The following is a 25,551-nucleotide window of genomic DNA, read 5'->3' on the forward strand; positions in this document are numbered from 1 at the left end:
TAAGAAAGACCAACCTTCTGATCAATAATTCAAGTTAGAAAAGGAAAATTAACCGCTTTAACTTTACCATTATTAAGCTTTTCATACATATAGCAAAAGGTAGACGTATTAATTTTTATTTTTATTTTTTTAGTTTAACGTGAGTATCCGGGCCAGTTTGCGCACACCTCGAATAATCCCACGGGCCTTGAAGTTAACGACCATGTAAGCCTCCAGTGGCCATCATATAAGCAACCACAGGGCTCGAACCTAAGACCACAGAGGAAGCAAACCTCTTGGTCTCAAGCTCTTACCACTGGACCACCACCTAGATGGTTAAAAAATTTTATTTTTAACTTTAATAGAAGGAAGTTACGTTGATTTTCGTTCTTTTTACTGGACTGTTTGTTTTTATATTTCAAAAATGTTTTAGAATAAAATTAAAAAAATTTTATTTTTTTCTTTACTTCAAATTAATTTTTTTATGTTTTCAAATTGTTTTAATATATATGCTAATGTCAAAAATAATTTTTTTTAAAAAAAATTATTTCTATGCATTTATAAATAAAAAAACACTTTGAAAAGCAATCACTACCACAAACTTACCACATCAAACATACTTAAGGCAATATATATATATATATATATATATATATATATATATATATATAGACACACACACACACAATTACATGTCACTATTGTTAAAGAATTATAAACACTACTAGAACTAAGTCTTGTACAAGATTGATTTAACTCATGTCTACTCAGGAACCTTTTTATACTAAAAAATCCTCTTAATTTTTGTTCAACTAATCTATGAACTCTTCTTCCTCTAAGGTTCAGCGAGCTTAGAGATTTTGATGTGAAACTTGAAATCCCAAGATCTAACCTTTTCCTATCATGAAGTTGTCTCTTCTGATCATGCCTTTAGTTTTTAGTACTAGCCAAAAACCTATGGTTACTCTCATAGGTTTATTCTCGTTGCTATTTATCTTCTAGCTTATAAGTTAATTCTGTGATCTGTCTTTACATGTCCTCTATGATGATCTCCTAGATGTTCTCTCCTGAAAATAAGCCTCCTTATCCTATCATTGGACATGCTCCACCACTTCTTCCTACCATGATTATTAGCCGCACACATCAAGCAAACAATTATCCATAAAATTACAGCACACATCAAGCAATATAAAACCTGGGATTGTTGGGCTCTAATACCATCTAATGCAGGTAGAAGCTAAATAGAACAACAATGGCATAGAAAAAACAAGAATTTAATGAGTGAAAAGGATTGTAGATATGAACCCTAAATCCATAAATTTATTCTCTAAAATTTAAGTATATGGTAGCTATCTTTACAAGACCTTTAAATAGGCTAGTAAAACCGACCTCTACTAGAAAACCACCTAAAGTTTTTTTAAAAAAAAAAACATTAAGGAAATTTAAAAAATCCATAATAAATTAAAAAATATGAAACATCCTAGGAAATTAACAAAATTTGCCCAAACAACATCAGGGTCTGCAATCTGATTTTGAAAGATTTAACGGTCCGATAAGTGATGTAATGGCTTGTTAAAAACAAACTATCTCTGGAATCACCTAGAAAAATTTAAACCTGATCCAACAATTGGATCTCCTGTTATCTCGGTTTTAAAGTGTTAACTTAGTTTAATGCGACTAAACCTCTTCTTAGGCTTAGACATATCTTATTAGTCTATAAATATATCTATTAGGTCATCCACATAATCTGTTTGGGTTGGATCCATATCTGGTAATATTAGATCCTCACTTGATTGCTTAGAACTTTATATTTCTACTAGCTTGGTTGCATCACTATACGTAGAAAAAACTATAGTTGAAATTTTAGTAAAAAATATGAAATTGAAAACTAATTATTTTTGGATGATTTTTGTCCACAACCTAATCAATTTAGCTCCAAGGCTAATTTATAAAAACACCTAATAAGATACATAAACAACACTACTTATATTTATTGCCACGATATCTACAAACAACCTTTCATCCCTTTATTTTCTTTTCTTAGCCAAAAGTCAATACAAATAACTAAAAACAATGTATGTCTGTTTGATAGTATGGTGAAATATGATTAAAATTATGTTTTATTTATCTCAATCATAATTTTGAAATTATTTAATTAATCAATAAATACCATATTTTTGTATATGTCATACTAAAAACTCTCTCTTGAAATATTAGTTGAAAAAGTTAATCATAATTTCTATTTTTAAAAAATAAAAATTTACTTTAAAACTATTATAAGAATATTTAATTTTATACTTTGAATTTTTCTTTTTATTAAAATGCTTTTTTATATATTTATTATTTATATTACGAGAAACTAACTAAACTCAACTTGTGGTTTTATATCCCAATGTTTTCACAAAAATTCATCACCGTTTCCTTTTCTTTAGGAAATGAAATTCTACATTAAGGAAAAAAAAAACAAAAAACAAAACTCAAACCGCCACGTTTGGCTCCCAGGTTTCACGCTACTCTCCATCAAAATTACAAACAACACCCTCGTACTGACTTGAAAACAACGCTACTCGCTTCTTCGTCTTAACTCCTATAAAAGTCCTTTCACCCCTCAATATTCTTTTCTAAATTTTTATTTCTCAGTCTAGAAAAAAGAAGGGGAAAAAAAAGAAAAGAAAAGAAAGCCAAACAACTCTCTATTTCTTAGACACTCAAACGTTTCTCTCTTTCAGATACAAATTAATCCTCTAATTTCCATCGCCACTTCAAGGTAACTCTAATCATTAAACCCTAACTAATTTAAATTTAGTTTTTTAAATTTTTTTCGATTCGTAATTTTGAATTTCTGTTGCAATCGTTTATTATTCGTAATTAGTGATAATTACTTTTGATTTTGTTTAAATGCAGGAGGTAGAAGATTGATTGATAAAAGGAACGATGTTTGGAGCAGAGGATTGATCAGTAAAAGGAAGGATGTTTGGTGCTAGCAATCGTAAGTTATCTTTTCTATTTTTTAATGATTTTTATTTTTATTTTTTTCTATAATTTTTGGTATTTTTTGTTTATATGAAATGCTATTGTTTGGCGATAAGTTTTTTTTTTTAAGATATCAATTTTCGAGTAGTTTTTTTTTTTTTTTGTATTAGAGTAAGAAGGTGAAAAATAATGAATGAATCACGGAATTGATATGGAGTGTAAATGATCATAAAGTTGATTGTAATTACAGTAACACCATTGCATTTTTTTCTCGATTTTTTTTGCGTTGTGGATTTTGTTGGATAGATGATTATTGGCGTACTATGTTCTGTTTTGTGGTGGTTGTGGGTAATGTGATCAGTGGTTGTGGGTAATGTGATCAGTGGTTGTTTGATAGTGTGATTTTTTGTATGTGTAATGTGTGTACTAATGAGTTAAAAGTTGTGTTTCATGACAGCTTTTGGGCAGTCTTCTAATAGTCCGTTTGGGACGACACAGCCGGTTTTTGGTCAGGCTAGTAATGTAAGTAGTGGTCCTTTTGCTCTGAAACCCTTTGGTAGTCCAACAACTCCTTTTGGTGCACAAACAGGGAGTTCCATATTTGGGGGCACTTCTACTGGTATGTTTGGTGCACCCCAAACTTCTTCATTCTCTGCCACAAATGCTTTTGGTAGCTCAACGCCTGCTTTTGGAGCATCTACTACCCCTGCATTTGGTAGTTCGTCATCATCAGCATTTGGTGGTAAGTGTTTATTTTTATTCCAATAACTGGTTGTCCTTTTTCACTCTGTATCTATTCGTGGGTTATGATTTTGCTCTATAGAAGTGAGATGATGTTTTTGTATTGGAAATATATATGGATTGTTGATCTAACTCAAGAGTTGTGGTAAAAAATTGTCTTGGAAGCCTTATACAAGATCAAGTTTTTTCATTTCTCAGAAAAGCAAATGTGCTAGGAGTGATATAGTTGCACTGTATATTGCTTATCCTTCTTAGCTCTGAACACTTGTAGTTTTTCCCTAGTCTTTATGCTCATTGTTTCATCTTGTTTTCTTCATTGAAACTGGTAGATGATGAGATTTGATTATGATACGATATCTTTGCTATTTCATCTTTTGCATGTGCATGTTTTTTTTTACTACTCGTCATTGTCTCTAGCAGACCTATACTTGCTTGTTTATTCTTTGTAACCTGGTTCTCTTGCCTTTTCAGTGTCTATCTTCATCTGTCTTCCCTCCTAGCATCTGTATATCTAGACAAACACATGCATGTATACACACACAGTTGCTCGCGCGCGCACTTTAAGTTCGTATTAGTATACTTCATCTGATTCTGTTATTTTCTGGTTTGATGAATGGACAATGCTTTCTCATTCTAACTATTTATTCTTTTAGCAGGTTCTTCTGTTTTTGGTCAGAAGCCCTTCGGAGGCTTTGGGTCTACCACTCAAACAAGTCCATTTGGAAACACAAATCAACAGCCACAGCCAGGCTTTGGGTCTACCACTCAAACGAGTCCTTTTGGAAACACAAATCAGCAGCCACAGCCAGGCTTTGGAAACACAAATCAGCAGCCACAGCCAGGCTTTGGGTCTACCACTCAAACAAGTCCGTTTGGAAACACAAATCAGCAGCCACAGCCAGGCTTTGGAAACACAAATCAGCAGCCACAGCCAGGCTTTGGAAACAATAGTTTATTTGGTTCAACACCTTTTGGTGCGCCATCTCAGTCTGCATTTGGTGCTGCTAGTACTCCAGCCTTTGGTACGACGACTGCCCCAGCCTTTGGTGCCACAAGCACCACTCCAGCCTTTGGTTCCACAAGCACCACTCCAGCCTTTGGCGCCCCAAGCACCACTCCAGCCTTTGGCTCAACAGCAACTCCAGGTTTTGGTAGTACAGGAGCTTCCTATACCAGTTCGCCACTGTTTGGAGCTGGTGGAGCTTTTGGAACTTCCACTTCAGTTTTTGGATCTTCAGCTACTACACCTGCTTTTGGGGGTTTGACTGGTTCTGGCTTTGGCACTCCAACCACTTCTGCCTTTGGGGCTACAACTACTTCTGCCTTTGGGGCTACATCTTCCCCATCCTTTACGTTTTCATCAAGTCCAGGTTTTGGCCAATCAACTTCTACTTTTGGGAGCAGCCCATTTGGAAGTACTACATCTACTTTTCCTGCCCAGCCTTCTCCCTTTGGTGAGCCATATTTAAGTCTATTGTTTTGCAATTTGCAGCAAGGTCTATCTTAATAATGAGATTTTTTTATCTAGAGTAAAAGGAACTTGAGTGGCTTATACTTTTTTATTTATTCATTGCATAACTACTTTTTTTATGATATGGTATGCAGGAGCTCAGCCTACAACATCAGCATTTGGAAACACTGGCTTTGCCCAGCCAGGGTTTGGGGGGCACCGTCCTGGAACTAGAGCAGCACCTTATGCAGAAACTGCTGAGGCAGAAGGTGGTGCACAGGCTGGAAAATTAGTGTCAATATCAGCCATGCCTGCCTACAAAGATAAAAGCCATGAAGAGCTAAGGTGGGAGGACTATCAATTGGGAGACAAAGGTAATTTGTTTGTGATTACATTGAAAATTTCTGGACATTTTTATTCTCATTGCTAATAACAATGACACACACGCATGCATATGTTTTCCGATAACTAATGCAGTAATATTGAATTACAGGTGGACCGCTTCCTCCTGGTCAATCTCCTGGTGGGGCTGGATATAGCATGTCTACCCCACAGGCGAATCCTTTTGCTCCTTCAACTGGACTTGGTCAAACATCTACAAATATGTTTTCTTCAACAGCCACAAACCTGTTTGCTCCAAAAACTCAAACATCTACACCTTCATTCACCACCGCCTCCCCTTTTGGCCCTTCAACGTCATCCAACCTCTTTCAGCCATCAACACCTGCATTCTCAGTTGGTTCATCTCCATCTCTTTTTGGATCAACAAGCATGCCTAATTTTAGTACAACACCATCCTTGTTTAGTTCTACTACAGGCCAAGGAAATGCTTCACCATTTGGTTCCAATATGTTTAATAACACTCAATCATCTCTCTCATTCCCATCTACCACACCTTCAATGGGGCAGACAACTGCATTTCCACAGTCCAATCCATTTGGACCAAGTACCACCAGTTCCTTGTTCAATAGCCCTGCTACTGGCGGCCTTTTCTCAAGCACTCAATCTCAGATAACTCCAAACCTTGGGGGGTTTAATCAAATGACTGTGAGTAACAAATTAAATTACTGATTCCTTTATCATCATATTTAATTTCTTCATTTTATTAGCAGAAATAATGGTATTGAGGATAATCAGATTTCATTCCTTCCCAAGCAACTTAAATTTTCCGTTCTGTCCCTCATATTTATTTCAAAGCCTTTCTGCTTGTGTACATCAGTGAAAGTGGAATAAAAAAATTAAAAAACAAGACATCCAAATCGGAAATTCATTTTTGCAATTTATGTTGCTTGTTATGATTTGTTTGCAGCATGTGTGTATTTGTATGTGATTCAAGTTCCAGTATCAGCACATTTGGTAAATTTTTATCTCTAACAATCATTTTATATGTAGCCATCTCAACCAGCTCAGAATGCAGGTATTTTTTCCTTGAACTTCAGTCAGACACAAGCAGGTATTTTTTTCATTATTTAATTCTTAAGCATTTAGTTTATGGTGCTGACATTAGTTGTCTGCTATTTTGCAGCTGGTAACAGTGGCTTTGCTGGTGTATCAAGTAATTTTGGACAACCGTATGTCTTTGCTTCACTGCCTATAGTTAGTGCTTCTGTATCCATGTTTTCATGGGTGTCCATATCATGTATGCCAAATGGATAGGAGACATTTGCTCCTTTCTGCTCTGTATTGCTTATGTTGCTTCATCTAGACAGGCTTCTTGTTTGTTCTTAACATATGCACTCAGGATGCAGTGTTCTGTTACCCATCTTTTTCATGATAGGAGACATTTGCTCCTTTCTGCTCTGTATTGCTTATGTTGCTTCATCTAGACAGGCTTCTTGTTTGTTCTTAACATATGCACTCAGTATGCAGTGCTCTGTTACCCATCTTTTTTATGATACACTCAAGAATGCTTTTCTGTTTAACAGGTTTACCACACAAAATGCTGTTGCTGTACAACCAGTGCCTATTACAAATCCATTTGGAACACTTCCTGCAATGCCTCAAGTGTCCTTTGGTCGAGCTGGAACTACACCTTCAGTTCAATATGGAATCTCCACTATGCCTGTAACTATAAACTGTCCTGAATTTGTATACTCTAGGGTGTCGTTGATTTTTTACTTTTTTGTTTTCTTAATGCAAATAAGATTTGCCACTTCTTTATTATGCTTCTGTGTTATTCCCTGTCATTCTTGTGTCTACAAAATTTAATTGGAGAAATAACAGTGATTCTGGTTCTTTGTTTTCTGTCAGGTTGTTGAGAAACCCTCTCCCATTAGAATATCATCTTTATTGACTTCTAGGCACTTGTCACAGAGGAGGATCAGGTTGCCCATGAGGAAATATTATCCTAAGCATGATGGACCAAAGGTGATGAGATTTACTAAATTTGTTTTTTAAAATGGCTATTTTGATTGCCTTACCTATAACTGGATTTACAGGGACAGGAGGTTGCATATTGACTTATTTCTTTGCCCAACTATTGCATTCAGGTTCCATTTTTCAGTGATGAAGAAGAAACACCCAGCACACCGAAGGCAGATGCTCTTTTCATTCCAAGGGAAAACCCAAGAGCTCTAGTCATTCGTCCTATGGACCAGTGGCCTTCAAGGGAAAGTGCAGAGAAAGCATCTCCATTGAATGCATCAGCACCTGTACACGAGAACGGTAAATTTCCAAGTGAATAATGCTACCATCATTCTCTTGCTGTATATGTGTGTGTGTTGGCATTGGTTGGGCTACTGTGATTGACTCGGTTATTCCAGTGCACGAGACTTTATTTTCTTTCCATTTCTAGTTATCATATTGCATTATTGTTACTTTAAAAATGATTTTTTTTTTTTTTTTTTTGTATTGTTACAATCCAAATTTAGCCTAGTACCTTCTTTTATCCAGGAAAATTTTCAGTATCAGAAGATGCTTGTCCCTCAAATGGTTCCACTGCTGGTGATAAAAATAGTAAGATATTGTTTCTTTTATAATGTGCACCACCCTTCATTTGTGCTGGTATATGTTGCTGGTATATGTTGAAGGGTTGCATCTTGACTACTTAATAAGATCTTTTGGGAGGTAGCTGGTATATTCAAACTTCTACTTGGAACTTCATGTGACAACCAATTTGAGAACTTCCATCTGAGGAAGTCTACTGAAAGTTGAAGTACTCAGCTTCTAATGCCATTTTCTCCAACAGGCACACTTTTCCATGGAAACGTAGCTTTTCTCCATTTATTGCATGTTTAATTTTACCTCATAGCAGACATCTTGTGCATTATTAACCTCCAGGCAAATAGAATGCCGGAATTTGTTAATTTAATCAATTTCTTAATTTAACCGAAAGGAAGAAAGTTGCTTTGGGCAATGGGTTCTGTAGTCCCTCTATGGATTTATTTTTATTTGCTTGTGCTCATGCCTACTTATTGTGCAGAAAATTCAGCTGAGAATGGTGTAATCAAGGAGCAAGTTAAAGTCAACCAGAAACCTAATGGAGTCCATGAGGATCATGCGACTCAGAAAGAGGAGTCCTACATGACACTTAGTGGTCACAGAGCTGGTGAGGCTGCAATTGTGTATGAGCATGGAGCGGATATTGAGGCACTAATGCCAAAACTCCGACGTTCTGACTATTTCACCGAGCCTCGTATCCAGGAACTGGCAGCCAAGGAGAGGGCTAGACCGGGATTCTGCCGACATGTTAAGGATTTTGTGGTTGGAAGGCATGGCTATGGAAGCATCAAGTTCCTGGTTGAAACAGATGTTCGAAGGCTTGATCTTGAGTCCCTTGTTCAGTTTAATAACCGTGAAGTTATCGTGTACATGGATGATAGCAAGAAACCGCCTGTCGGACAGGGTCTCAACAAGCCTGCTGAGGTAACACTTCTCAACATAAAATGCATCGACAAAAAGACTGGACGGCAGTTCACAGAAGGACCAAAAATCGAGAGATACAAGGAGATGCTCAAAAGAAAAGCTGAAGACCAAGGCGCCGAATTTGTTTCTTATGACCCTGTTAAAGGAGAGTGGAAGTTCAAGGTCAACCATTTCAGCAAGTACATGCTGGAGGATGAAGGGGAGGAGGATTGGGATGTTGTGCAAGCTACCTGTAATAAAGTTGATGACTGCTTGGTACTGAAGGAGTGATGCAAGGGTTTTTCTTTTCTTTTCTTTTCTTTTCTTTGTCACGGAGGAGGGCTGTGCTTGTACAGTATTGACCTAAATTGTGATATATTTAGTGTGATTAATGTGGCTGTGTATCACTGGCTTTTCTTTCTTTCTTTTTTCTTCAAGTAGTTGATTTTTATTTATTTTTTTAGTGAAATTGATATCTTTTATTGTATTTGAAATTCCTATGCTAGTTTTTATTCTTTGTGCATTACTTTTAAATATTACATTGTATTATTCACATTATCATCCGTATAACCAAATAAATTAAAATATATATATTAACAAACTTGAAAATGAAATCTTAAATCCTAGATTCAAATGAAAAGCTTTTCAGTTGACATTTAATTTATTCCTTTTGAGAATAATTTAATATTTAATACCTATTCAGTAAACCAGCATATTTTAAGCAAGAGCTAGAACAATTGTATTTGATATTTTGGGTAATAAAACATGGAATATTTCTATCACTCCAAGGCCTTTGTTACTTTGTTTCATGGCTATATACATACATGGATGCAGATCTAGTAATTGTCATTGCCAACGCAAAGAATACTGTGCCATCAGAGATGCCAATATTGAAAGAACAGTCAGTCCTCTAGCAAGCACAGGCTTTCCTAACTTACTGAGAAGTAATGCACACAAAAGCATAATCAGGAGCAAGTTGCTAAATCTTTCAACTTTATTACAACTGTTCTAGAGAATCAAGAAACATGGAAATATAAAATTTCTTCCGACAAGGGGTGAAGGTCCGATACGTTAAACAAAATGATGAAGAACAATCACAACAGATGCAAGGCATTAAGAACAATCCATCCAAATGGAGCATCAAATCACAAAAAGAGATTGGGCGTCGCGAGTTCCAATATGCATTCCTCAATTTAGCAATGGTCCCTGCCGGTGCTACTTGTGTTGCTTTTTCCTCTTTATTGAAGTCTTCTTCTTGGAAGGCTTCCTCTTGGTCTGCAGATTCAGTTCTGGTGCACTATTTGATTGTTCAGTTCGTGGTTCTTCTGGTAAACTGCAGTGCAGAAACTTCTTGCTGTTAGGGTTGCAGAACAGCTTCAGCATCTTCCTCCCCCTCATCCATTTAAGCATTATCTTCATGTGTGTTTTGCTATTTAATCCACTAATATTTGCTTCCTGTTATACAACAGCAAGTAAAATGTGAAGCCCACAAATGGACAAAAAAATGTAATTTAAATCGAACTATTTCTTTAGTGACTTTTCCTAAATGTAACTAACGATGTACTATTACAAAAACATAATAATAGATTTGGGTACAAGGTGAATTTTAATGCAAAAAGAACATAATGTCATCAGCAGCCAGATAAGTTCATCATTTGGTTAAACCTAAATTTGCAACCACGGCACGGATAAGACATTGAAAAGCCAAGTGGTGTAGGTCAAAGAAGTAACATTTAAGATCTCTTTGTCTAGATAAGTTGGAGAACATGTGTACTCTTCTTCAATTGTGATTGCAGTAGGAAGTGTGCAGTTTCAGCTAAAAGTAGGAGCGAAAAGGCCATTCACTGCCACATTTTTTTCTCGCTAAAAATCCAAAATTGATGCTGAAATGTTCATCGCGATTCATAATTGGCAATGATATTTCAAAAAGGATGTTCAATTCTATGTCAACAAGCGGATGTTCTCAGCTCTATGAAACATCACATGAACGAACAAAAACATCTGTTGTAACCAGATAGATTACAAATCCATTAACCATAAACTCACTAGATAAATTCTACAATTGCATATGCATAAGAACCAAAACATCCTATAAGACATTCAAGTAATCAAACTCATTGCAGAAACCTAAAACTCAAACCCATCAAGCCTCCATAATCCATATCTACCCAAGAAGGACACAAAAGCAATGCTCTTGAATTATAACACAATAATTACAATCACATTCCCTGAAATGAAGCACCCAACTTCTGCAAGAATCTGAAATCATAACCAACCAAGTTTGCATCTTTTGAACCATTCCAAGTCAACTATTCTCCCATTTCACAGAAAACCCATCAAGAATATCAACAAACCAATCAAGAGAACACTAAGAATCATTCAAAACAAGAACAGACACGCACATTTATAACAAATCCTAACACTAATACATTAAAAGAGAGAGAAAGAAGTGACCTTGGCTTGATTCCAGGTATTGGAAACAGTGAGAGGACCATGTTCTTTGATGACTTGATAAAGAGACTGAGCAATAGAAGCAGCTTCAGAAAATGGAACCTTAGGGTTTATCCTCTTCACATCCACTGCTCTTGCTCTTGAGAAATGCCTCACTATTTGATTTTTTACAATTGACCCAATATTACTACCACCACCACCACCACCACCACCTAGTCCTCCACGAAACCACATCTTATTGAACCCCCAACTTGGCCTGAATGATTTTGATATCTCCTCTGTTTTGGCAGCGCTGAAGGTATTTGTAGCAGGGTTTTACACTAGACTGGCAATTATGATCACGTGAGACTCGCGTGGAGGATTTGCTATATTTTATAGTTTGGATAATCTTCATTCCAGTCCCTAAACTCATGGGTAAATATACAATTTGTCCTATCCTCGCAAATGTCAGTGAAATGCAATGGACAAGTCCATCCCTTTGGGCTTTGAGTGCATATTCTCTCCTCGATTTGTCCGTGATGCTCTGTTTTGATCTAGATGTTTTTGAAGTATTTTTTTGTTTTGAGATATATAAAATAATATATATTTTTATTTTTTAAGATAAATATATTAAAAAGATTTTTAAAAAAATTCCAAAAATACAGCGTTGCCAAACAAGCTCGTATGTAAAAGAAAAAAATGTTAATGCTGAATGCATCTTAAAACCCTTCACTGTTGTCGTTGTCTAGGTGCAAAGAAGTTTTTCCCTCTTGGCTTGCTGCTGCCAAACCTCCAAAACGTGAAAGAGATTGGAGACAAGAATTGCTGGGAATGGAGGAGATAATAGCAACAGAAGGGGAGGTAAAGTGGGTGAATAAAGCAGCAGTATCTGCCAATCAAGCCATTACAGCCTCCCAAAACATTACCGTGAAGCATTGTCTGAACCTGAGGAGGATGCCACTCTCTCTACCGTTGCTTGACAATGTCCAACCATCTCCTCCCCCTTCTCTTCGAATAATGGAGTAATGCTAAGGATGTCCTTCGACCCTTCATAAGGGTTTTGGAATAACCTTCTCAAGTCTCAACATCTTCATGAGTTTAGTGGTAAGCATTCATCCTCAGTCATCTGATCAGCTTTTTCATCTTCTTCTTTTCATCTCTTTGCTTCTTAGCTCTTTTTTATGCCCCTGATGGACTAACCCCATGTTTCTGCTTATTTCTTTTCAATTTTGCTGTGATTGGTTAGTTTGTGTTCCATTGTTATGATAGGATATGCTTCCAAGCAAAGGCTCAGTCTTTTCTTCTTTTTTTTCCATTTATGCTTTCCGCTTGTGTGATGTTTTATGAAACAATGTAACCTTGCATTTAATGTTGTATATCTATTTGCAATATGGCTTATGAAACTCAATTTTATGTTATTCTTAAAATAAAAATTGAAATAACAAGAAACAAAATTAATATTAAAAAACAGAGCCTCTTTTTATTTATATTGTTAAAAAAGGCACAAAAAAAATTAATTTGGCCTTTCGAGTTTCGTTTTTTGCATGTTTGGTCTTTGTTCTTTAAGGTATTTACAATTCATCCTAAACATCTTTTCATTCCTTGAATGTGGAATGGAATGTTTTAGGATTGAAGACCTTTGAAGACGGTTTGTATTTTGAATCTCTTCTAATTTTTTAATAAAGCACTAGAGGGCAAGAAAAGCCCTTTCTGCAGCTTCCTGTAGAGAAGCTGCTCATCTTTTCTATTATGGAGTGGTTGCGGGCGACATGCGTCTAAACAATCATCCATTTCAAGACCAGTAAACTTTGTATCACTCCAAGAGGTTTAATGCAATCACTCTTCCATCTTCAAGAAAAAAAAGAAAAAAGGAAAAGAAATGGAGAGATTTTTACTACCATCATCCATTACTCAAGTTTTTTCAGTTCTAAATATCTACAAAAATCCAACACAACATATATAAATGCTCACATGAAAAGGTTTGGATATGATATCTTGCGTTTTGTTAGTGTCCTAGAATACAAGAGACAAATACAGAAAGGTTTAGTTGGAGGGACAAAGACTGGACAATTTTGAAGTGAATTTTTATCCTTTCAAAACAGGAAAGACAGGGGGACATGTCCTTTCAATCTCAACTGTCTTTTTCTCTTTTATCACTAGACAAGAGACAATAACCAAACAGCACTAAGTATCTAACAAGTGTATCATTGAATCCTAGGAATCATTATGATGGCAAGACACACAAGGTATATCATTCTTTGTATTCCTCAACTCTTGTAGACATTTCAATGGCTATTTTTCACTCGATTCATATTTGTGAATTATGCAGAAAAATGAAAACCCTTTTTGCATAAACACGTGATCATTTCCTTTGTTCATGGTAGCGTGTCCCTCTGACTTACAATTCATGAAGTGTATGTTCTAGCAGAAGCGAGTTTTGACTCTAAAAAGAGGTCGCTTGAAGATCTCCAAAGCTTCTCTGCAAGTCTGATATTGTGTGATAGTGCGGAAGAGTTCAGAGTCCTGCCCTTTCCACCAAAAAAGTACACTCCAGATATTTCCTGAGATGAACAAAACAAGTTTGCTGAAAAAAAATGACAGATGACATGTTAATTTGAATTTGCTGGATAAAATTAGATCTCTCTCTATAACAATGAACAGTGAGAAAAGGGCGAGGAAACAGAATTTCCTGTTTGAAATGCCTTCAAGATGGTGTTTCTATCGCAAATGTGCAAGAGGAATCATTACCAAACTGTTATAGTTCTCAACTAAAAAAGAGGTAAGAAATATTTTTGTGGCAAAATCAACTAAAAAACCACATAAAATCCTCACAAATGAATTATTTCTGTTCATGATAAGCATTTTTAAGAAAAAGAAGAGAAGTAGCAGAATCCTCACTCTACATCAGAGTAACCAGCCACTATAATACCAGCTTCTTTAAACCACAAGAATCCAAAGACCAATCCTTCTCAGACGATGATTTCTAATTTTCATCAAGGAAATACCATGCATTTTACCCAAGGTTCAAAATCACCACAAGGACAGAAAAAGGGTTGATTAAATTATTAAACATGAGAGCAACCGCAAGAACTTACTGGTGGAGCAAGAGCAGCATCAATAACAGAGCTAGCCCCCTCTTCAGGTGACTGCAAAAGGCCCAGAAGGTTGAGCGCTATAAATGTCATACGGGAAATATAAGAAGGGAGTTCTCGCATGATATTGGTTTCCACTGCTCCAGGATCGGCTGCACTTCAATAGTAAACAGAACCAAAAGAAATAATTTCAGTTTGAAGTAATCATGAACATAATTTTTTATTTTGACAAAGAACATGATATTTTTAACATTTCAGTGAAAAGGGAACTAATTACTAAAGCAGAAGACTAGACATTCCTTAAGACAAATGAGATGCTTATGCATGAGAACAAATGATTTGTATGCATAGGATGAAATATGTGGATACATAGCCACTAGCAAACAGATGAAGAAAGGATAGTAGGAATACATGAGTACATTCAAACAGTGATAATAATAGAATTAACATCTAATTTCCACTCTAAAGTTTGAATGCAGTAATTAAATAACCAAGAAACAAACATGCCAAAGTAAAAAATACATACATAACAGAGACTTTGCAAGATTCATCTGTCGAGTGAAGTTGCCGGTGAAGCTCATATGAGAACATCAGGAGACATACTAACGCCACAAATGACATTTGACCATTAGAAACAAGATAAAACACAATCCATTTGTGTATAGTGTGATTGTTATGGCTTACACTTGGAGAACTCGTAGATATGAGAAAATGGATACTGTTTTGATCTAGAGAGGCACTTCCCAACAACAGTTTCTTTGTCAATCTGTACATTAAATACTAAAGAAAAGAGCAAATGTAATTACATTTTTTTTATCAAACATCTGTGTAAACTTCATTGCAATACAAAATATTTTGCTTTGCACTCCTCACTAGAAATGCTGCTAATAAAAAAATTAAAAAAGGATTTTATCTCTCAAAAAAAGAACGAAATGAAAAGAAATTTAAGAACAAGACACTTCCAAACAGAATGAGGCTGTGTGCAAGTAACAAAGTAAGCACTGTCATTACAAAATTCATTCTTCATTGAAAACATGACAGATAATCGTTGATGTAGACAACTAGCTACCATTGATAATCTATGAAAGAGATGCCTAAAAACCAATCATCTAATCCTCAAAAATATGCTTCATATAGAGTGACTATAAAAGTCCTTACGATTTCGATGTGTAAAGGAGGTGACATTTACTATCCGTGAGCCAATAGGACTGTTTTTGAGAAGCGGTAGGAGAAGTTTGGTCAAAGAGAAGGCACCAATGTAATTTGTACCCATCATCCTTGCAAAAACAGGTTAGCTTATCACCAAGAAATTCTCAATCTAACCAGGAAAGAAACAGGAACTGAAAACACAGTAGTTTTATTTCTATTACTGATCATAGCCTTCTTCTGTGAGACGATGTGAAGCTGCCAGTATCCCAGCATTGTTTATCAAGAGTTGGACAGAAACATGCATATCTGAATCTAATAGCCACTTCTCAAGTGAGTCTTTAAACTTCAAGATTGACTGGAAAGATGATAGGTCAACCTCAAAAGCTTCTACACAGGCATCCTTATTCTTTTTGTGTATCCATTCTATCATCTGTCACACAAGCAACGCAATAAGTACAAGAAAACTTAAAGAAAAATTCAATGTGGAGCATGGACATAAATAATAGACTAGTCACTAACGGCATGGATTACATACCTTAGATAGCAATTGGGATGACCTTCCAACTGCATATACAATATGAGTTTCAGCAACAAGTTTTTGAACTGATAGAAGAATCTTTGTTGTTCAAAGACGGTGTGAAAAAATGATTCTAGCATGATTAGAAGAGAGACCATTATCCAGATGTCAATTTATTGCAGCATCTAGAATACTAACATATCAATACAAGACACTAGCTACTCTACTCTACTTCATTAATCAAACAATTCAAATCCATCCATACAAAAAGATCACAACGTTTTCGATTAGACAATATCAGCAAGCTAACTACTTAACAAATGACAATTATGCAACTCGAATCCTTCCCTAATTATTTCTCCAAACAGTCACTAAAATTCATTCATCTTCACAATTCATGACATTGTTATCCGACACAAATGAAACAAAATGAACATGAACTAAAATCAGCAGAGTACCAAGAACAACATAAAACCCCTCCTTTGAAAGATCATAAGCTGCCGCCGCACCAATACCAGACGTAGCCTGTAGCAGCAACAACACACAAACAAGAAAAATGATTAAAACCCATAATAATACAGATTTGTTTGTGCTTAGCCAGACTAGGAAAACCACTAAAATCCATAGCTTACACCAGTAATCACGCAAATGGGTTTCTTAGTCCCAATTCTTTGCGGCGGGCAACGAGGATAAGCATTAGGCTTTTTAGTAAAAACCCTTTGCCAGAACAACTGGAAGTAAGACATGACAAGAGAGAGTGTCCAAAAGATTCCCATCCTCCAAAATTCTACTGTCAAGATGAAACTCAAAGCCTTCTTCACTTCCCTCATTCTTCTTCTTCCTCTTACCTATGAACAGCAAAGCTTGCTATATCCCCGACCACTGCTGACATGAACTCATGGAGTTCTTGATTTCATTAAAGGAGGCCTAGCCCATGGTAGAATTTTCAACAGGCCTAAACAGAGGTTCTGTCATACGAGCTGCCCAATGGAGAGAGTTCGAAACATGAGAAGAAAGCCCAAGTTAACCAAAAAAAAAAACTTGTATTTTTTTAAAAAAACATATTTCAAAAAATTGGATTAAGAAATTTTTTTATATAAAATATTGAGTTGAGATGTAGAACTTGGGACTGTTTTGGAATTTTTTTAAATATAAAAATATATTAAAATAATATTTTTATTTTTTTAAATTTATTTTTGACATAAACAAATTAAAACGATTCAAAAATACTAAAAAATTAATTTAAAATTAAAAAATAAAATTTTTCAAAAGCATGGTTAGACCATAAATGTTTAATTAAATCATTCATATTTTTAATTTGATTTATCTATGAAAATAGATTATATCTCGTAAATTTGAAGCAAATATATATATAGATTTATGATTGTATTTATTTCAAATACATGAACCATGTTATTATTTTATTTGATGATAAAATATATATTCAGACCAGTTTATGTGTCTTACATTTAGCATTTTTTTCTGAACAATTTTAATAAAAAACAAATACTCTGGAAGGATCCCAGCGTGTATATAATGGAGTTGAGATTTAAAATTATATTAAATAAGAATAAATACTAACATAAATTCATAATTCTTCTTATTGCCAAATGAACCAGCCAGTCACCCTTGGAAAAATTCTGGCAAAAGTCATAAATCAACGAGAGTTAATTGGGTATTGAAAAATAAGTAAAGGATTGATCGAGGTATATATATTTTTATTATTTTTTTAAATACAATAAAAATAACTCAATTATTCTTCAAGTTAAAGATTTTGAAACAGATAAATAAGAGCATTTATATTTTTTTTATTTTTTAAAGTACAATAAAACTTTACCTTTGAAAAAAAAAACATGTGTATAAGGGGCTCTTGGGTCTTTTCATAATAATTTTTTTTTGGTTATTAATGGTTTTATAAAAGGTAATTTAATCTTTTTTATAAATTAAATATTATTTAAATTAAAAAACGTTTTGGCGCATGTGAGCACTCATGCATTTTAGACGACGCGTGTAATGTTTTTAGCGTCTAAAAATATTCTTGGAAGCAATTTAATTCTATTTTTGATTGGTATTTCAACTTCAATTTTTATTTTATTGATTTTATTTTAATTTTTAATTTATTTATAAAAATTTTATTAGTTTCAGTTTTATCATTTAATATTAATTTTTTATGTATCATTTTTACAATTTAATCTTTATTTTTTTATTTTAATTTTTTATTATTAAATTATTATTTTTTTCAATTTTATTTTTCAATCAAAATTTATTTATATTTTTTATTTTAATTATGATAATAGCTGAGACTTGATTACTAGAATTACATATTTATCCTTCTAACTCAGGTTTAGTCATACCGATTTCTTCCGTTGTCTTACAATTTTCTTTAGCAACTTAGAAAAAAATATCTCTGCTGTTTTGAAGTTGAAAAAAGAAGAAGAAAATGGAAAGCATCAGTAGATATTCTCCAAAGTAAAGCAAGGCGTCAAGCAAGCAAATCCTCCACTTGCTTCACTGTCAGTCCAGTGGCACAATGCCCACCTGTTCCCTCTCTTCTCTCTTTTTGCTTTTGCTTTTAGCATTATTTCTCTGCACTTTTTCCCTTGGGATTGAAGAAAGAAAAGGAAGGAAAAGAAAGGAAAGTGACCCCTCTCCGTTTCACTCCCATCTCATTAGTCCAGAAACTCCAACTTTTTCTTAATTTCTCTCACTTCTAATATAAAAGCAGTAACCACATTCTCTAGAGAACGCACACGCTGTGAGTATACAACAGAAGAAACTTGGGTTTCTTTCTCTCTTTTTTCTTACTCCAGTTTCTTTCTTCTTTGCTCTCAGTTTTGGCTTTCTATATTATCAGAATCTCAAGGTACGTTGTTTGTTTAAAGAAAGTTTGTTTCTTGAATTGTTTGTAGTGTTCCTTTGCTTTATTCAAGAATTGGGTTTGCTTTAGCTTTTATTCTTTCTTGGCTAGTATTAGTGCTTTTTGTTGATGGGTTTTACTTGGATCATAGTTTTCTTCCTTTAGATCTTTTGTACTTGGAGGTCTTGGTGTTTTGTGTGCTGATTTTGTTGTATCATTGTTTTATCTGTGCCTTGTAGTCTTCACAGTCAATGATCGGAGCATTTTGTGCTTAAATTTGTCAAGAAACTTGTTTAAATCAAGATCAATTCTGGATTTATCGGAATCAGGATCATTAGATGCATGCTTAGTTGTTTTATGTTCAAGACATGCACTTTGGTTAGTACAAATTGTACTAAAACTCTTAACTGCGTCTTAGGACCATTGGCCTTTGTTTTGGTGTTGCGATGATCAGGGAATCAGATTGTTTGTTGCTTTCAGTTGAAGTATTTAACATTTTGTTCAAAGTTTGTTTCTTGGTGATGTGGAAAGGTCTGCTCATATTGTTAAAGTACAGTAATCAAGATTAATCATTGGTTTATCTAAATTAAGATTTTATTTTTTTAATGCTATAGCGCTTTATGTTCAAAACTCTGCTGTAGAAATTGCACTAAAACTCTATTGGGAAATATCAATTTGTTGATGCTTATTTTATTGGGGTCTTCAATTTGGATTTCTTGTTTTTGCATGTTGATCTAAGACAAATGTTTACCTTGATTCTAGATGTGAGATTTTCTGAACGCGAGTGTTTGCATACATGATTTGTGTTGTGCTCGAGAAAAATCAGTGACTGTTATGACTGGTGTGATCTTTATTATGTTCATTAAGCTGATCGTGGATTTGCATTAACCTTTGGGGTGGTGTAGGGATCATTGGCCTTTGTTTTGGCATGGCCATGAATAGAGAATTAAATTGTTGTGTTGCTGGTGTGCCCTTTGTCTTACTCAAGTTTGCTTTCAGTGAAAGTACTTAGCCCTTCATTTAAGTTTGTTTCTCCATGATGTAAGCAATCATTTTCTTATTGTTAAAGTACAATAATCTTTTGTCTTTCCAAAGACCAGTCTTTTCTGTTGAAGGATGAATTTATGGTTATTTTTCCAAATATTATTTTACCTTGCTATGATTCTTTGCCTTGACTAGATGGCACTACTTGAATTGCAGGATCACTATAAACCATGGCTGAAGGTGAGGAAATTCAACCTCTTGTCTGTGATAATGGCACTGGAATGGTTAAGGTGAGTGTGGTTGTCTTTTAATATTTTGTTTTCCTTTTGGGCTGCAATGTTGTGAGAGCCTTTCAAAGCTCACATGAACATGCTTATAACTTTGAATTGTTTTCTTCTTCAACAGGCAGGTTTCGCAGGAGATGATGCTCCAAGGGCAGTCTTCCCCAGTATTGTTGGCCGGCCTAGGCATACAGGTGTTATGGTTGGAATGGGGCAGAAAGATGCCTATGTTGGGGATGAGGCCCAATCAAAAAGAGGTATTCTCACATTGAAGTACCCTATCGAACATGGGATTGTTAGCAACTGGGATGATATGGAAAAGATTTGGCATCACACTTTCTACAATGAGCTTCGTGTGGCTCCAGAAGAACATCCTGTTCTCCTAACTGAAGCTCCCCTGAACCCTAAGGCCAACAGGGAAAAAATGACACAGATCATGTTTGAAACATTTAATGTCCCTGCCATGTATGTTGCCATCCAAGCAGTGCTCTCCCTCTATGCTAGTGGGCGTACTACAGGTGTGTATGGGATGCATATATATGTGAGAACTCTTCTCTGTTTTCAATTGCAAGGAAAAAATTAATGCTGTTCAAAGTTGCCTGTAACTTTCTTTTTGTGGCGTGCTTTTCAGGTATTGTGCTGGATTCTGGTGATGGAGTTAGTCACACAGTTCCCATATATGAGGGCTATGCACTTCCCCATGCAATCCTTAGGCTTGATCTTGCTGGAAGGGATTTAACAGATGCCTTGATGAAGATCCTTACGGAGAGAGGTTACACATTCACCACAACTGCTGAACGGGAAATTGTAAGAGACATTAAAGAGAAGCTTGCATATGTGGCCCTTGATTATGAGCAGGAGCTTGAAACGGCTAAAAGTAGCTCTTCAATTGAGAAGAGCTATGAGCTACCTGATGGCCAGGTTATCACCATTGGTGCAGAGTGTTTCCGTTGCCCTGAGGTCCTATTTCAACCATCACTCATTGGAATGGAAGCACCTGGAATTCATGAAACCACTTATAATTCGATCATGAAGTGTGATGTTGATATCAGGAAAGACTTGTATGGTAACATAGTGCTCAGTGGTGGATCTACCATGTTTCCAGGAATAGCTGATCGAATGAGCAAGGAGATCACAGCTCTTGCTCCAAGTAGCATGAAAATCAAGGTGGTTGCTCCTCCTGAGAGAAAATACAGTGTTTGGATCGGAGGGTCTATACTGGCGTCCCTCAGCACTTTCCAACAGGTACGTATCGCACATCTCCATTTTCTCCTTTTTATCGTTGTATTTGATGTTGCAAATGGTGAAGTTATTCTTGACCCAAAAGTTCAAAAGAGTTTAAGGTCATCAGAATCACATGCTTGCAAAAAAGAGGCTAAAGGGTGAAGTAATGGAACAGAACAGAACAAACGTTAACTTCCATTAGTTGAGAAACATGTACAAGCATGCGCGAGAATAACACACACAAGACAATTGGCAATGGTAATTGGTACAAAATAAAACAACCAAATTAGAAAACCAAGTCATAACATATACTGGATTAATTATTTTACACTGTTCTGTAGTTTCTACTTCCTTTCTGTCTATATTTATTTGGCTTTCAGCATTTTTATCCAGGCAATTGATTTTAGATTTTAATTTTTTATTTGCTTGGTTTCTGTTCCATGCAGATGTGGATATCGAAGGCCGAGTATGATGAATCAGGACCCTCCATTGTTCACAGGAAGTGCTTCTAGATATGCAAATCCATTTTGCCTGCCCCTTTTCCCATCCCTCCTTTATCAGTATGGTTTTGGATTGTGAGGCCGAGTAATATGGCTTGTTTTGGCTTGATTGTGATCTTCTTTGATTTTGTTCTCCCCCTCATAGTTACTATATGAAACACGTACTTGTTGGTATGTGTAATCATATATAGATTGTCTTTTATCTTCTCCAAGTTATCGCCGCCTCATGAAGAGCATTAATGTATTTGATCACTACAATCTTTCACCCTTTTCCTTTGTTTTCCCTGTCTTTTCATGTCAAGTTTACTTATGTATACGGAAAGAAATGGAATAAAATGCGTGAATGTTCTTAGAGTTCGCCCTCATTTTTTAGATTTTATTAGCATCGTCCTGGCTCACTGTGAATCTGTGATTAGCCCGCCTCACCCGATACGAGTAAATAATATTGTAGGGGCTGTCTTTCATTAAGCCTGCTACGCTCAGTTAGCATGCTCCTCTTTTTCATCAATAAATAATATTCAGCATGCTCCTCTTATTCTTTGAAGATTGTGGTAATAGAGGAGGAACCAAATGCTGGTCATCGTCGTTGTACAGAAAACTCTCTCGCTAGTAAGGTTTTTTTCTCCGATTTCTAAAGTTGATTGAACCTTTGATTCTTACAAGTTACAACAACAACTTGACACAAACACACAATATTAGGCCCTCGGGTTGGTTTGAGTGGGGTGGCCTATCTATATCTGACTAGCTCCGGTTTCGGCTTTGTTAAAGAAATAGCTGGAATTGTTGTAAAAAACTGATATATAAAGAACAGATTAATGTTTATGAACTGAGAAAAAGAACAAACAACAAAAAACAAAGTCTATACAGTTGAAAGAACAAGGAGCAGAAAATGTCTTAGTTGGTTACTGCCATCCCCAGTGTTTTATTTATAGAAGGAAATAAACATTACAGAAAAATGAAACACTAAAGAAATGTACCAGCTATGTTCTCTTTTATCAAAGGAGTTGTATAACAAGCTAGTCTAATCCTAGGTAAGCTTAAACAAATGAATTGAAAAAAACATCATAATCTAGATAATGCTATCAGCTAACAGATAGATAATGCTATCAGCTAACAGATAGATAGCAATGCAGTACATTACTACAAAGTAATCCTGTTCCAGCTTTGGTACCAAACTTCAACACTCCTCCTTGGTTCCAAAGCTACACATTCCAATTCTTCCTCTCAGATCTTCAAACATGTTTCCTGTTTCTAGTTCAACTGCTGCTTTGAATTTAACAAACTCAGCAAACACATAAGATTTTGATTTCAAAAAGTAAATCCAGCAGAATCTACTATAATCATCAACAAATAAAAGAAAATACTTTGAACCATTCAATGATTCATTATGCATCGGCCCACACACATCTGTGTGTACAAGCTGGAGTTTTGACAGTGCTCTGAATGCATTGTCAGGAAAAACAACTCTAGTTTGTTTTCCTAACTGATAGGCTTCACAAATACTCTTTTGTTCCTGTATATCTGGTAAACCGTGAGTCATCTGCAGGTCAGCTATTCTCTTTAAAGTTGCATAATTGAAGTGCCCCAACCGTTTGTGCCAAAGAACAGATTCATTGTTCTCACAAGTGTTAGCACTCAAACATACTTCTCTCCAATCAACATTAAAACTTATGTTCATCATTTTTGCAGAAAGCAGTAGCACTCCATTTTTATCTTTAATATCACATACTCCATCATTAAAGAATATTGAGTAACCAGATTCAATTAATTGTCCCACACTAACTAGATTCTGATTGATCTTAGGCACATAAAGAATATTTTTAAGAGTTTTTGTACCTGACAAAGTTTCTACTTCAATTGCTCCTTTTCCTTCAACCTTCACATAGTCTCCATTCCCAATTCTAACTCTAGATAGATAGCTTTTATCCAAATCTTTGAATAAGCTCAGATCTGCAGTCATGTAATTAGTGCAGCCACTATCAATAAGCCACGATGAGTCATTTGCCTTGGCTGTGTTACACATCTCCTGTATTGTAGCCATGAATAAAATATCTTCCTCCACTTCTGAACTCTCGGCTACTTGAGCTTGTTTTTCTGGTTCTGCTTTATTTTTGCAGAATCTTTGAATGTGACCAAATTGCTTGCAGTTTCAGCATTGTGCATTCTTGAGCCAACACCAGGCTTCAAGATGATTTGTTTTCTGACAGAATTTGCAAGCAGGAAAATGTTCTTTCTTCTCTTTCCCTTCAGTGAAGATGTTGTTGTTGTTCTGTTGCCAATTATTGGATTGCCAGCCTCTCCTTTTTTCTCTTTCTTCTTCTTGATTGTTTCTGTAAAAATTCTTAGCCCGACTCTTCTCCTTGTAAACTGCAACAAGAGCTCCTTCACTTGTTCCTTCTTGTCTATAAGCTTGTCTTTGCTCCACAGCTTGCAATGCATTTACCAGTTCTTGCAGGCTCATTTCAGAGAAATCTTTAGAATCTTCTAAAGAGCAAATTTTATGTTCAAATTTCTCTAGTAGACTTACCAGAACTTTCTCTACTATTCTTGAATCTGGAAAATCTTCTCCTAAAAGTCTCACTTGATTCACAAGTTTTGAAATTTGAGAAGAGAAGTCTTTGATGGTATCGGTTTCTCTCATCTTCAGACCTTCAAACTGCCTTCTGAGATTTAAAACTTGCATCTTTCTTGACTTCTCATCACCATGAAATTCTGCTTTTAATTTATCCCACGTTTCTTTGGCAGATTTACAAGCCATAATCCTTGTGAAGATTTCTTCACTCACAGCATTATGAAGACAGGTAAGAGCTTTGAATCGCTTTGCCTTTTCTTCATTAAAAAATTTCATCTGTGCAATCGTAGGATTGTTTCCTAGTGGAGTGGGTTGCCTATCACTCTCCACTATCTCCCACAAGTCAAAAGCTTTGAGATATGTTTCTATTTTTACAGCCCACACACCATAATTATGCCCTGTGAACACTGGTGTTTTTGCTGGAAAATTTGCAGAATCCATTGCTTAAAAAAAAACTCACTTAATCTCTCGTGTTTCACTCACAAACCCTTCAAAGCAGAAAGCTTTGATTTAACCTTATTATTCTCTCGTGTTTTCACTCACAAACCCTTCAAAGATCAGAGGAGCTCTGATACAAATTGTTGTAAAAAACTGATATATAAAGAACAGATTAATATTTATGAACTGAGAAAAAGAACAAAAAATAAAGAACAAAGAACAAAGTCTATACAGTTGAAAGAACAAGGAGCAGAAAATATCTCAGTTGGTTACTACCATCCCCAGTGTTTTATTTATAGAAGGAAACAAACATTACAGAAAAATGAAACACTAAAGAAATGTACCAGCTATGTTCTCCTTTATCAAATGAGTTGTATAACAAGCTAGTCTAATCCTAGATAAGCTTAAACAAATGAATTGAAAAAAACATCCTAATCTAGATAATGTTATCAGCTAACAGATAGATAACTATCAGCTAACAGATAGATAGCAATGCAATAGATTAATACAAAGTAATCATG

The 25,551-nt window shown here is 35.4% G+C and overlaps 4 protein-coding genes across 23 annotated transcripts; 2 read left to right on the forward strand and 2 right to left on the reverse strand.

Annotated features, from left to right (window-relative positions):
- The first annotated feature begins 2,576 nt into the window (after window positions 1-2,576).
- LOC18096000 (nuclear pore complex protein NUP98A) lies at window positions 2,577-9,473 on the forward strand. Of its 11 annotated transcripts, none has more exons than XM_024603796.2 (15): window positions 2,578-2,746; window positions 2,884-2,968; window positions 3,410-3,694; window positions 4,347-4,502; window positions 4,536-4,595; window positions 4,629-5,147; window positions 5,299-5,517; window positions 5,637-6,190; window positions 6,536-6,596; window positions 6,669-6,714; window positions 7,069-7,207; window positions 7,394-7,510; window positions 7,633-7,807; window positions 8,036-8,098; window positions 8,565-9,473. In XM_024603796.2, exons 2-15 carry the CDS (start codon window positions 2,950-2,952, stop codon window positions 9,275-9,277), a joined length of 3,126 nt encoding a protein of 1,041 aa, XP_024459564.2. In that variant the 5' UTR covers window positions 2,578-2,746; window positions 2,884-2,949; the 3' UTR covers window positions 9,278-9,473. The 11 variants fall into 11 exon arrangements, with proteins under 11 accessions (XP_024459554.2, XP_024459564.2, XP_052307850.1 ...); XM_052451890.1 differs by having other exon boundaries at window positions 4,347-4,442; XM_024603774.2 differs by having other exon boundaries at window positions 4,347-4,595.
- A 489-nt stretch (window positions 9,474-9,962) lies between these two features.
- Window positions 9,963-11,774, reverse strand: LOC7480351 (uncharacterized). The gene is made up of 2 exons (XM_002300491.4): window positions 11,441-11,774; window positions 9,963-10,441 (listed from the first exon to the last, which is right to left on the reverse strand). The coding sequence occupies exons 1-2, from the start codon at window positions 11,669-11,671 to the stop codon at window positions 10,202-10,204; spliced, it is 471 nt and encodes a 156-aa protein (XP_002300527.3). The 5' UTR covers window positions 11,672-11,774; the 3' UTR covers window positions 9,963-10,201.
- Window positions 11,775-13,380: 1,606 nt separating this feature from the next.
- Window positions 13,381-17,075, reverse strand: LOC7490728 (uncharacterized). 6 transcript variants are annotated; one of them, XM_024598027.2, is made up of 9 exons: window positions 16,807-17,074; window positions 16,633-16,699; window positions 16,193-16,221; window positions 15,879-16,087; window positions 15,667-15,785; window positions 15,193-15,288; window positions 15,035-15,110; window positions 14,512-14,665; window positions 13,381-14,000 (listed from the first exon to the last, which is right to left on the reverse strand). In XM_024598027.2, exons 1-9 carry the CDS (start codon window positions 17,002-17,004, stop codon window positions 13,932-13,934), a joined length of 1,017 nt encoding a protein of 338 aa, XP_024453795.2. In that variant the 5' UTR covers window positions 17,005-17,074; the 3' UTR covers window positions 13,381-13,931. The 6 variants fall into 6 exon arrangements, with proteins under 6 accessions (XP_024453795.2, XP_002300528.4, XP_024453808.1 ...); XM_002300492.4 differs by having other exon boundaries at window positions 13,381-13,977; window positions 16,807-17,073; XM_024598040.2 differs by having other exon boundaries at window positions 13,760-14,000; window positions 14,512-14,660; window positions 16,807-17,075.
- A 1,483-nt stretch (window positions 17,076-18,558) lies between these two features.
- LOC7490729 (actin-7) lies at window positions 18,559-22,374 on the forward strand. Of its 5 annotated transcripts, none has more exons than XM_052455215.1 (5): window positions 18,559-19,037; window positions 19,937-20,072; window positions 20,232-20,305; window positions 20,421-20,814; window positions 20,928-21,894. In XM_052455215.1, the coding sequence occupies exons 3-5, from the start codon at window positions 20,246-20,248 to the stop codon at window positions 21,680-21,682; spliced, it is 1,209 nt and encodes a 402-aa protein (XP_052311175.1). In that variant the 5' UTR covers window positions 18,559-19,037; window positions 19,937-20,072; window positions 20,232-20,245; the 3' UTR covers window positions 21,683-21,894. The 5 variants fall into 5 exon arrangements, with proteins under 5 accessions (XP_052311175.1, XP_052311174.1, XP_052311171.1 ...); XM_052455214.1 differs by lacking the exon at window positions 19,937-20,072 and having other exon boundaries at window positions 18,559-18,929; window positions 19,007-19,037; XM_002298946.4 differs by lacking the exon at window positions 19,937-20,072 and adding an exon at window positions 21,967-22,374 and having other exon boundaries at window positions 18,564-19,037; window positions 20,928-21,541.
- Window positions 22,375-25,551: the final 3,177 nt, after the last annotated feature.

The sequence above is a fragment of the Populus trichocarpa genome, chromosome 1 (genome assembly GCF_000002775.5).
Source record: "Populus trichocarpa isolate Nisqually-1 chromosome 1, P.trichocarpa_v4.1, whole genome shotgun sequence".
In the NCBI taxonomy this organism is placed as follows: Eukaryota; Viridiplantae; Streptophyta; class Magnoliopsida; order Malpighiales; family Salicaceae; genus Populus; species Populus trichocarpa.

Excerpts from the sequence above, each read along its gene's own strand:
- LOC18096000 (XM_024603768.2), top strand. Across the intron at positions 7,208-7,393 it reads ATGGAATCTCCACTATGCCT|GTTGTTGAGAAACCCTCTCC; the intron begins GTAACTATAAAC and ends GTTTTCTGTCAG. Across the intron at positions 8,099-8,564 it reads CACTGCTGGTGATAAAAATA|AAAATTCAGCTGAGAATGGT; the intron begins GTAAGATATTGT and ends CTTATTGTGCAG.
- LOC7480351 (XM_002300491.4), bottom strand. The coding sequence starts at position 11,671 with ATGTGGTTTCGTGGAGGACTAGGTGGTGGTGGTGGTGGTGGTGGTAGT. Across the intron at positions 10,442-11,440 it reads ATACCTGGAATCAAGCCAAG|GAAGCAAATATTAGTGGATT; the intron begins GTCACTTCTTTC and ends GTTGTATAACAG.
- LOC7490728 (XM_002300492.4), bottom strand. The coding sequence starts at position 17,004 with ATGAGGGAAGTGAAGAAGGCTTTGAGTTTCATCTTGACAGTAGAATTT. Across the intron at positions 16,088-16,192 it reads CATCCCAATTGCTATCTAAG|ATGATAGAATGGATACACAA; the intron begins GTATGTAATCCA and ends CTTGTGTGACAG. Across the intron at positions 15,111-15,192 it reads TATCTACGAGTTCTCCAAGT|TATGTCTCCTGATGTTCTCA; the intron begins GTAAGCCATAAC and ends TTGTGGCGTTAG.
- LOC7490729 (XM_052455215.1), top strand. The coding sequence starts at position 20,246 with ATGGCTGAAGGTGAGGAAATTCAACCTCTTGTCTGTGATAATGGCACT. Across the intron at positions 20,306-20,420 it reads ATGGCACTGGAATGGTTAAG|GCAGGTTTCGCAGGAGATGA; the intron begins GTGAGTGTGGTT and ends CTTCTTCAACAG. Across the intron at positions 20,815-20,927 it reads TGCTAGTGGGCGTACTACAG|GTATTGTGCTGGATTCTGGT; the intron begins GTGTGTATGGGA and ends CGTGCTTTTCAG.